This window comes from Clavelina lepadiformis, chromosome 1, assembly GCF_947623445.1.
Source record: "Clavelina lepadiformis chromosome 1, kaClaLepa1.1, whole genome shotgun sequence".
Lineage (NCBI taxonomy): Eukaryota > Metazoa > Chordata > Ascidiacea > Aplousobranchia > Clavelinidae > Clavelina > Clavelina lepadiformis.
Window position 1 is genome coordinate 23,978,821 of NC_135240.1, and position 12,296 is coordinate 23,991,116.

At 36.3% G+C, this 12,296-nt stretch overlaps 1 protein-coding gene across 1 annotated transcript; it reads right to left on the minus strand.

Moving 5' to 3' along the window:
• Nucleotides 1-810: 810 nt before the first annotated feature.
• Nucleotides 811-7,512, minus strand: LOC143451970 (gamma-butyrobetaine dioxygenase-like). The gene is made up of 10 exons (XM_076952764.1): nt 7,325-7,512; nt 7,018-7,154; nt 6,544-6,742; nt 6,244-6,319; nt 6,019-6,063; nt 5,782-5,912; nt 5,501-5,702; nt 2,907-3,029; nt 2,457-2,561; nt 811-2,302 (listed from the first exon to the last, which is right to left on the minus strand). Exons 1-10 carry the CDS (start codon nt 7,408-7,410, stop codon nt 2,195-2,197), a joined length of 1,212 nt encoding a protein of 403 aa, XP_076808879.1. The 5' UTR covers nt 7,411-7,512; the 3' UTR covers nt 811-2,194.
• Between the last annotated feature and the right edge of the window lie 4,784 nt (nt 7,513-12,296).

The following is a 12,296-nucleotide window of genomic DNA, read 5'->3' on the forward strand; positions in this document are numbered from 1 at the left end:
TTAAGCCACCGCACTTTGACTAAATCCATCAATTGCACCATGTACAGAAAATCCGAATGGTTTGAGCTTGTCATAACCATTTGTGTGCCAAGCATAATTTGGGCCAGGGTTGTAATACTCTCTTTCCCTTAAACGGTGAGCTTTTCGAACTTCACACCCTTTCGATTCAATATTACATACTACATCAGCTACATACAACCGTGGTACTCTTAAACCTTCCATTTGTAATGTGTGCCAAACTGACGGATATCTACCAAAAGAAGAGGGTCCATCCAACGACTCCTCAATACGCTTTTCTTCCTAAAATAAAACGGTGATGTCTTTTCTCCAGCCACATTCGCTAATTTTGTCCAATCATCTCTTTAAAGTTCTTATACTGATTGTGTAGTTATGACAACTGTAGCAATTGTAAAATTTCTGTATGTTCATATCCTGAATGGAAATATTCAGATATTATTGGATTTTGATCCAAAGTAGTAGCTGCAAAACATAAAAACGACAGTTGCACTTTTGAGACATAACTTGGCATTTTGTGTTATTTATTTTTACTAAATATTAATTAATTATTAATATAAATTCACAGACATATAGATAATGTCGGTAAAAATTTTCTTGTTTGTGTGAAAAGGAAAACAAAAAACATTTTAGTCTACAGCCAAATTTTTGTTAAAATATTTATATATATTAAAATATATATATCTTCACGTGAAAGGTAGGCTACTCACCATGACCACAGATTGAACATATCATAAAATTGTCAGGTATCTCATTTTGGCACTCAACACAATTCATTGCAATGAAGAGCCGCTATCACACTAACAAGGTACACTTTATTTTATAAAAACAAATGTCTGAAAAATTTGGTTAAAATTAGCAGTCAGCTTTGATATATGGACACATACCATAACCTATGGAATAATATTAAGAAAAGTAAGCAAATACATCCAAAATATCAGAGTTTTCCAATCTATCATAGGCTTAGTTGTTATTCCCGAGGTTTGGGGTCACATGGGCTACCATCTTCGTACGAACACGACTATTGAGTACCAGTGACGTCACACTTTGAGAAGTTAGGGTATATTAAACAAACAGATCAGTTGATGTGCACTTCTACACTAGACTCCAATCTTTATATGATGTTATAAACAGCTTTGGCCTGCCATATAGTAAACAAGAAAAAAATATTGTAAAGTTTTCTTGACAACAAAAACAACATAGCCTACTTTACATTCGGTAGGCCTAAACTATACAGCCAAGCCCTAGAAAGTTTGTTAGCATACTCGAATTATAAAAGACTTTACAAAGTTTAACATGTGAACCTGTAAAGGCATGAAAAAGCCTACAATCTCAAACTACTTGTGGCTGTAACCGGTAAGACTTCAACAAATAGCCTACGGTAAGAATAGCTTAGGTACTGCTGGCGTTTAGGCTAGTACATCTAGAATCTAGATAGTTAATCGTACACTGCAGTCTAATGGTGCACGAGTTCATTTGATTTTTATAATATTGTTATTAAATTTGAAGATGTTGCGGTGAGATTTGAAAATGTTGTGGTGGGAAATTTTAATTTGTAGCGGTAGAGGTATTTTCATAACGCAAACTATTTTCAGCGCACAGAAATATTTTGAACTAATTTTAGAAACAATTAATATTTTTTGGGAATTTCACAAATATTTTGCAGAGACAAAATATTTATGTTGTGGTGATCATAAATATTTTGCGCAAATGTAAAATGTTTTAAGTGGACCGAGCAGAAATGTTGGGAACCCAAATTGTAATTGTTGTGACCCTTGTATGCTACCATAAAAATTTAATTAATACTGAATTATTGGCATAGTTTGGTATAAACAGCAAATTTTAACATAAAAATAAAATAAATCACAACCTATATTTATTGCAAATAGGTATTATGTTGAAATTAAACGCGCTGAAATTGAAAACAGTGGGCAGATTAATGACAGAAAATATCAACAAACACCTTTTCCTAAAATTACAGTAGAAGAATAATATGCGGAACTAATAAAAACAGAATTAAAAATAACTTTGTAAAATAAATAAACTAAAGTTGTGTGATCTATACATCATCATAACGGTAGGCTATTTGTTATCTTTCCTATGACACACATTTTAGCACAGCACTTAATTCAGATTGCATAATTTAAACCTATGGTTCCAAAATCACAGATATATCAGCCTATATGCTGCAACCGTTGCCTATTTTAGGCGGAATCACATTGTGGCCAAGCTTGTGCCCCAACACCACGTATTTGCTTTTCAGTTCCTCTATGTCAATGTAGGTGCCCTAAAAATGATGTAATGGATTTATCTCTGGTATACAAGCTAAGTTAAATTTGAAGAAGTTAAAACCAGATGAAGCATCCATCTTATTCAATACTTTTGTGCTATCTTACTGCACTACAGTTTTGGGACAATTCATATGAAAATACTTTTAATACCTGAAGACGTCTTGTGCCACCGTTACTCTTGTACGCTGCTCTGGCGTGAACCATACGACGATTGTTGAAGAACAACATGTCACCTTCCCTCAAACGGTATTGAAACTTTCAAACATATCAAAATCACTTTAAATATATTGCAAAGAAAGATAACTGCAAATAATCGCATCATCATCTTTATCCTAAGACTGAAACAAATCCTTGCGTAACTTAAATTGGGCGATGATTCCGCAAAGCTTGAGATACGTGAGTAGGATGAGATGATGAGCAAGTTTCGTTATGCCTTACCGGAGAACATTACAAGGGTAACGACGATGGGTATCGAACCCGGCTGGGATTACTGCAAGTCGAGCGCTCTGTAGAGCTCTTATAAAAGCTCAGCAGTTTTAAATTGCATTAAACAATTTGTTAACCTGAAAATACATTACTAATGCTCATGAAAGCATTTACCATCAATTCCGGCCGCACAAGGATTTGACTGAGTTTACGGTAAGCGCGGTAAAATGGTTCCACGTCATCCTCATGCACTTGAACGACATTTTCAGTTCCTGGATTCCAATTGAACGCAACTACCTGCAAACGACGCAATAAATAAACAAATAAACAAAACAAATCAGCACGACTGAGCTGTTACAAGCAAGCAGTCTGGTTCTGGTTAAAAGTCATATCAATAATAACACAGGTCCACAAAAAACTTTGTTTTATGCTGATTACAAAAAGATGACTTACTTTGGTTAATTTTGGGCTACTGATTCCAAAAATAACTTTAAAAGTTTTCTATCACGTCAGTTTTTTTCACAAAATGCAATTCAATATTTTGATGGCAAGGTAAATATTTACCATATAGCATAGAACTTCACACCAGTCTACATCAATTTCGTAGAAATCGAACGATTTTCGACCAGCTAACTTTATACATTGCGTAGCTACCATGGGCGTCCCGTAGGAGGTCAAATAGATCATTTGAGATCGAATAGATCATGCCTAATATTTTTAAGTAGCTTACATATAGGTGAATCTGTTAAGTCGTTTTATAAAGTATTCTATAAACCGGTGTTACTCATCTCTCTAGTTATTTATACAACCTGTTGCCAACGGCTAGTACGTCTGCTGGACGAAGAAGGTGTATGCTACACCCAGATGTTTTCTATATTTGTGGATGCTTTACTGCTCCAAAGCAAAGACAAAACATTACAAATTTTGTGAAAAAAAACTGACATAGCATACTTCGGCATTAAACTAGGTGATCAAGACAAGCCCTGGGCACCTCACAAGGTGTGCAGGGCATGTGTCGAAAATCTGAGACAATGGGCCAAAGGCAAACGAAAGAGTTTGAGCTTTGGCATTCCAATGGTTTGGAGAGAGCCAGCAAACCATTTCGACGACTGTTATTTCTGAATAGTAAATATAGTTGGATTTAGCTCCAAAAATAAATCCAAAATCAGCAATCCTAATATTCCATCAGCCATGAGACCTGTGACTCATTCTGACAGCAGCATCCCTGTACCAACATTTTCGTCTTTAACTCAATCATTAAGTGAGACAGATCGCTGCACATTACAAGATAGTTCTACTAAAAGGGAAGACTACTGCTCATCTTCAGACCAAGAAAAGCTGCCGGTACTAATCAAGCTGGGTTTTTAAATGACTTAGTTCGTGATTTGAATTTATCAAAACATTCTGCAGAGCTTTTAGGATCCAGGCTACATCATAACAATCTCAACCTAGCTCCTGAAACCACATATTCATTCTACAGACGAAGAGAGGAAGGTTTGGTTCCGTACTTCAGCATGAAAGATACCTTTGTGTTTTTTCCTAACATAGGTGGACTCTTACATGCAATGGGCTGTGTGCATGATTCAAAGGAATGGCGTTTATTCATAAACAGCTCCAAGGCTAGTTTAAAGTGTGTGCTGTTGCACAATGGAAACAAATATGCCTTCGTACCAATTGGTCATTCAAAACATCTCAAGGAAAGATATGAAAATCTTAATAACTAAATGCAAATATTCTGAGAAAAACTGGTTAATATGTGGTGACTTAAAAGTTTTGGGTATGCTATTTGGCCAACAAGGTGGCTACACTAAGTATCCATGCTTTTTATGTCTATGGGATAGTAGTGTTAAAACGAAACATTAGGAACAAGAGCAATGACCTGAGAGAAAATAATTTACTCTTGGAGAAATAAACATCCGTAACTAAGCATTAGTAGATCCTAGCAAAGTATTACTACCACCTCTTCACATTAAGCTTGGGCTAATGAAGCAGTATGTGAAAAGCCTGGATAAGCATGGGGCATGTTTTGCGTATGTTTGCCAAAATTTTCCTGCCTTGAGCATTCAAAAATTAAAAGCTGGAATATTTGATAAGCCAAAGATAAGACAGCCAATGAAAGAAAAAGAATTTATCAAAACCATGAACCAAGATGAAAAAGAAGGTTGGATGGCTTTTAGCCAGGTTGTGAGCAACTTTTTGGGTAATACCAAATCACATGATTACATAGAACTTGTTAAGCACTTGCTTTGCGCATTTCAAAAACTATGCTGTAACGTAAGTGTAAAAGTGCACTTCCTGCATTGTCATTTGAATTACTTTCTAGAAAATTTAGGAGCTACGAGTGAAGAACAGGGGGACGTTTCCACCAAGATATAAAAACCATGGAAAAAAGATACCAAAGGTCGGTGGAACGTTAATATTATGGCCGATTATAATTATTGTTGGTGTCATACGAGAGATGAGGAAACAAACGAGTATTCTTGAAAGTCAAAAAAGAGAAAGCTTCTTCCATAAAATAATGTTAATTTCAGTGTTGTAATACTGTTACTACTTTTTGTTGCTTTTTACGCATAGGCATAATTTACGTATTGTGAATAATGTTTAATGCTATAGTTATTTGTTCTTACTGTCAAAATATCGAATTGCGTTTTGTGAAAAAAATTGATGTAATAGAAAAAAACTGTCGTTATTTTTGGAATCAGCGGCCAAAAATTAACCAAAAACACTTCTAATTCAGCAATATTGATGCAGACTGCTGTAATCTATACCTCGTCGTCATAATCCAACTGGATAACAGGTTTTCTAATTTTGATATAAGCCGGACTTTTTCGCTTAAAATCGATTGTAGAAAAGAAAATCGGCACTCTGGTTAGGACCCGAAAATCTGCGGGCGACTCCTTTCGAAAAATTTCCATAACTCGAAACATGTCGACCAACTGGGATTCCCCGCCTTCAACACACTCGTCAAATCTGTAACAAAATATAAAAGGAGTATTGAACGTACACGATTGCGAGTAGGTAGATAAAGACTTTTTACGAATCGATTTACTGGATTGCGTGAAGCATTTGAATCCCAGGGCCACGCTCATAATGGCATTGGTCTGTGTGAAAAGGAAGACCGATTGTGGAGCTGGCTACGTTTTCTTTGGAAGCCTTGGGGTCGTCAATCACATTGAACAGCTTATAGAATACGAAGACAAAACATATGTTAGTTCACTCAACCCTATATCGATTACTGTCTCTGGTGTTACAGTTTTGAATTTTTTTCTATGAAGATAATGTTCACCTTTCCATAGGTTTGATCCACTATAGGAGCAAGACGTTCTCCAATCTAAAACAGATCGTCAAAAATTAGCGTTGCGCAAAGAAAGCAAATGATACAGTATCGGAAAAATTCCGACTATGCAAAACGCGCATAAATTGACGGTGGTAGCGTTGGCAGTTTATACGCGTCTATCAATAGGTGAAGGATTATCTGAAAACAACAAATAAACAGCATCCCGTCGCTTACCTCCACCACCGACCCTTCCTTCTGAGAAACGCCTGTGAGAATGACGAAACCGACGTCGAATACTTTTTGAATCATCCTAGAAAACAATTTTAGGGTCACTTATTGAGCCCATTACGTCATCCACAGGCCACAGTTAAGAGTTAAGGGTTTATTTATGGACCCTTAATTTGGTATAAGACGTTTTAAAAGCACTGAGTGTAATATTTATCGGCTATTGTAAATGGTTAAGCGTTTAGATATGTCACGAAAATAATTTCTTAAAAAGAATGGTAACAAAATTCGTTTTTCTAACTTATCTACCTGAACGTTCCTTCATCGCTCTTTAATTCGTTGCAATCGACTTTCGGAATTTTTCTTGGGTCAGCGAATTTCATTTGGCGGTCAGTAATAATTTTTCGAAGACATTGGTCACAGTAACAATACTCTCGCAGCCAATTAGCATCAAAGTAGGTGACATGATCCTTGATTACGTCACGGACAATCGTCAACTTGACGTCACCTACAAGATTAAAACTGCTGTAAGATTGTTTTCTACTTAACCAGACAGTCTTCATAGATCCAACTAATAGAATTATAACTTAAGCGTTTCCATGCTATTTCCTGAGTTCATGACAGCCAGCTATATGGTTATAAAGTTATTTACAACTACAAAGCACATAATTCGTTTGCTGTCTGCAAAACATCAAAGATATTAATACAGTTAAAAACAAATTATGAACACAATCACATAAAAACTATATGCAAGAATGGTCTCAAATTATTAACTCGTCTAACTTTTCGTAAATTCTGCGTTTTCAATAGTCAGCTGGTCAGAAAAATTCGGGTCCGATTTATCAATATTATGTTGCCCGACGGTGATTTTCTTGCATATTTGACATCGACAATTGAAACGAAGCCAGCAAGAATGAAATCTGTTGAAATATAAACACAAAAATGCAACGTCATTACGAGCAACTTCCAAAGTAAATACTTAGTTAACCTACTGTAGAATGTCATTGCACAAGCAAACTTAATTGCCAAATATCGGCCTGTAAGTTGAATATTCTATTTTATAGGAAAATCGATTATGATAACAGCTTACCTGCTAACGTGACCATCCTCCCAATACACTTGGATAATGTTTTTATGAGAGCTTGCTTGTACGTCCCGTATTTCGTAGTCAGCCATTTTCGATTCACCAGTTAGTTGAACTCCGCTATCTATTGACTAGTTACAATAACACTATTGGAGTCGTAACTTATAAATAATTCCTTTATGAACAAAAAATACAAGTTCACCGGAAAGTATTTTCACCTTTTGTCAATAGACTAGATGGTATACCTAAAGGTAATTACTAATTAGTAATGTAATCTAAAGGTTTTTTATTAGTTTATTGAGCCAGCATATTGCGGTAAATGTAAAGTCATCTTATCAATTGACGTTAGGCCGGACCTTAGTGTTTGAAGTTTTGGCGGAGCAGGAGCTTGTACGGTAGCCGGTAATCCATGCTATAACCTATGCATCGATTCAGAGGACGCTCAATTCATTCAATATTCGTGGTTTGAAGTGTTACAAGATACAGTGCGTTGTATTTTATCTCAATTTAAACGACAGTAATTCTTGGTAGAGCGTGTAAATACCCAATGGTGAGATTCATCCGGTTCGCATGAACCGTTTACTCAAAGTTCACGAAACGTTTACTAAAATTTAAGAGTGAAACGAATCGTTGGCAACAAGGTTGATTCACTATCTGGCTGCGACTAAAGCGATTGAATATTTTTGTGATAAAACATAAATGCCAAATGAATAGTAAGTGTAGCAAAATCATGGCGTAATAAACTCATCATTTATCGGCAACGCGCAGCGCATTTCCAAAACAAACACACTGCGACACTGTATTTTATTATTTTTGCGAAATACAATAGAGTGGCGTTCCATAGAAGTCGATCAGGTTGTTGCCATAATCATGAAACTAAAAAAGAAATTGTGATGAAAAAACACAGTCCGTTTTTATCAAAAGCATTCCAGAAGTCAAAATACCTACGGATGACCTTGCTTGTGTAATGCTGAAGTGTTTTGATATCTAGCGGAATAGTTTGTTACTTGGTAACCGTTTCTATGATTTCAGGCTCTGAATTTGGTTACTTTTATGTCATTTCTTATTCTGTTACTTATTCGTAGTTAAAGCTGATGACATGCTACGTAGCTAGTTACTCATTCGCTTGGTAGCAAATGGAGTTATTTGCTGATGATGAATAAGTCAGCAGAAATCCGCAACTAGCTTCACGTTGGTTTATGAAAAGAATTTTGAAAATGTGCTTCGAACAAACATGCCTGCATTCCGTGTTGAGGAGGCAGCATTTCATTTAGCGTTTGCTAAGTTATACTGTGCAAAACTGCATGCAAGATATCTGGTTTCATTATTTTGCTAGTAGGCTACTGTAAATTTAGCTTTATATTTTGCATTTACGTACGAAAGCATGTAAACGACAGTAGTTGCTGATTGGTGAAGTCAGATAGCAAGAATGAGAGAGGCAAGCGAACCACACTTAAAAAGTAATGATATATGGCATGGTAGTAAGATTTGCTTAAAAAAAACAGCGGAATACAGCAATGATAATAATAAGCCAACTGACAAGGAATTCGGCCGTTTTTTTGTACACTATTGTCGTTGTCGGATATTTTCGTTTTAATGTTATCTTTGTTATCATATTGCTATTATCGCAATCGTATTATCATTTTCGCGGTTTTAAGCATTTTCCTACACAATAGTTGCAGCTGTCACAGAAGGGAAGGGCACCGTTTTTTTATTTGCAACAGTCTTTCAATCAGCTTAATCGATCGTAAACTGCAAAATCTGTTGTAAACTTGCGAGACCGAAGTGGACCGTTTTCAAGTCGGAGTGAAAAGTTGAAATGCTGTTTTTGTCAGCTACAGAGAAAATGTCATTTGGCACGTATAAAAGCTTCGACACCATGTTTGAAGCCATGTAGATATAATTTCACCGCGCAAATTTCAAAAAATCGTTTATATAATTTTATCTAAAGCTATTGGCATCTGTATTGGAATGCATTGAAGCTAGAGCAAGACTTGGCTGTTAGGGTCCCATCTCAGATGCCTACAGCAGAATAGAGGCCACAACAGAATTGAAAAAGCCGAGTTTTGTGGAAAGTTGTCTAGCCCGTCAATTTGATTCAATCGGTAAGTTTAAACTTTGGGCCGAATTCGGGCTTCAAACAAATGTTCAGGTTCGGGCTCAGGCCGAGGTCAGGTTAAATATACGTCCAAACGCGTTAAAAAATAATAAATATACGCAAAACACTGAGTGCAGGTTGTTCTCTAGTGTGGGCTGGAGTCCCATAATTTCGGTATTCCAATACCGAAAAAGATTAACATCGTTAAACTTGTCACAAAAACCAAATATAATCCACAAATGTCCAAGTTCACAAATCTAAGTATATGACAAATCGATGAGAGATCAAATTTTATGAAAACCTACCAAAGCGTGTAAGTGACTGCGCGCGCATGAGCGCCACACTAGCTAAATGTTGACAAATACCGTCGCATAAGACATTTGCCCTCTTATGCTGAGAGCCTGAAACGTCATTTGGTTTTTACGATACAGCCTAATGTACCTTTTTGTTAGTTTAACTCTCAGTAGTGATGATCTTCTAAACAATTAAGGCAAATAAATGCAGTAGCCTATCTATAAATAGCCATAGAACTGACCGCAAACCTCCAGAAACACCCAATAATACCAAGCGAGATATTTTTGCTTAGTGAAGTACTTGAATTGCGGACAATTCCTTTAACCGTTAAAGTATCGTATCTGTATCGTAAAAAACAAATGACGTTTCAGGCTCTCAGCATAAGAGGGCAAATGTCTTAAAGTAAAGTTAAAGTTAAAGTTTAACGCAAAGGTCTTCGACGTTATAAGGTTATCGAAAACGTTGAAGTATGCGCAATGCTTTCTCTTTTACTTCTTTAAATGTCGAACTTTTCATAATAGAAATAAAGCGCTGCTTAACTCAAGCTTGTGTGGGAAAAAATGTTAACTGCTGTAGTAGCAATACAGTACTGTACTAACTGTAGTTACATACGATCTCATTATACAGATAACTTAGCTGTTATTTAGAAAGTAGCCTAGCCGACGCTGCATCCGATGTGTATCGTCCATGCGACACGACAAGACAAAAGTTGACGAAAACAGACAAGAAATTTCTAGAACCTCACTGTTAGCAAACTCATTAGTGCATTTAACCCTGCAGAAGAAGTCTTTTGGGTAAACAAATACAAACACTACATTCAGTGAATCCCAACTCACAAAGCAAAGTCCACCTAAAATTGCTTATTCTTTTGTGTCATAGTGCACATTTGCACATAAAGCAAACACTAGCACAAACCTGCCTACGTGAGTTGTCGCAAAAGGTGATGTATAGTTTGCGCGCAAATATAACGCGATAGGCCGAAAGCACCGAATAATACTTGGTAACTTAAACATGCACTGTGCCAAAGGTCTTCAACCATGGTTTACACTTTACAGGCTATATTGAGCTACCGTGTAGTTATTGTAATGCTAATATAGCGCAGTAATTGCGCTCTGCTGTTATCACACAGCATAGCGTTGCTTCACAACCGCAACAATTTAGTTTATTTGAAGCCACCTCTTTTACTTCGTAGCCTTTTTGCTGTAACTTCATTGCGTTATGCAACCTATTCAATACAGCGTTGTACTGTGCTTTTAGGCAACTTGTAGAAAAGCAACCTCGCCATCACGTGACACCGTATGTTTCACTGTTAGTGTGCCATTTAACTACTGCAGAAATTCATCAGAAAAATTGTGTCGTTAAGGCGACATTTCCCCATTAAATGTCATAATTTCGTATGAAGTTTTTGGTAACCTAACTTAACTTACTGTAGGTTATCATGCTATATCATATCATACAGTTTAGTAGTCGGGATAGTTGTTACCTACATTTATTACCACTAACATTTCAATCACGTTTTTAACATTTGTCACTGTTTTTTTTCTGTTCATTATAACGCTTGCTAATAACGACTAGCTTCATTTTTTGTCCCCACCACGCTAATGACGAAAATAAAATGTTTGGTTGATCGATATGTTACAATATGGTAACTTAAAAGTCTTAAAGAAGTTTACAAAAATTAGAATGCGTAACAATCAGAACTTACCCAACGGCTGGCTTGGTAACCGGGGCTCGAGGGATGAGAAATCATCATTGCGTTTGAGTCGTGCAATAACTTTTCTCAGTTCAAGAATGAACATTATTAACTTATAATATCAAATTCTCCAAACTAACAAAACCGTTTATCGTTAACAACGAGCTTCATGACCCACTTTGTGGGAATGAGACCACGTCAGGTTAGCGTGAGTTTGCAATCGATGGTCTACATTGTAAACTCTGCAACCTACATGGCCTATTTTCACAGCTCCTATGGCCAAATCATAACTTATACTCAGGCATAATTATTATTAACCGATCAATTCCCATGATGTTACCGAGCTTTTATTTGCGCATTGTCTGATTAGGAACTCTGGAATTTGAAATTTTAGATTAGGTCTACTATTTTTAATTGCGTGAGTTGCATGACACGTAGTGCACCGCTTGTCGTTAGCTGGAGGCTAAAACTACTGTATACTTACTTGGCACCACAAACGAGAAATCACTTCTAAACAATTTTCAGTTTGGTTTGGCAACTTTCAGTTTCTAGGCATCAGTTTTAGAATTTTACGATTTAGCGTTATCCTTATTCCTTGAACTACTAAAAATTTCCAGCTTCACAAAGAAATGCGTGGTTGCGCGATTCACGCCAAAAACACGTTCAAGACGCTACTTATATTTATTTGTCTTTTGACATTGAGGCTGAATGGAAGGGCATGGTGAAATAAGAGAAATAATTATGACGTTATAATACCTGGTTCCTGATATAGGAGTGCTTTAGCAAAAAAATCCTACAGATTCTACTCAAACAAGGTTTTGTTGCCATGGAATCCAAAAAATTGTTTTAACATTTGATTTACAAATTCACTGATTATACTAATCAACAATCAC

Coding starts and splice junctions, on each gene's coding strand:
- LOC143451970 (XM_076952764.1), bottom strand. CDS start 7,410: ATGGCTGACTACGAAATACGGGACGTACAAGCAAGCTCTCATAAAAAC. Junction 6,320..6,543: donor AGCGATGAAGGAACGTTCAG/GTAGATAAGTTA, acceptor ATTGTTTTCTAG/GATGATTCAAAAAGTATTCG. Junction 5,703..5,781: donor CAAATGCTTCACGCAATCCA/GTAAATCGATTC, acceptor ATTTTGTTACAG/ATTTGACGAGTGTGTTGAAG.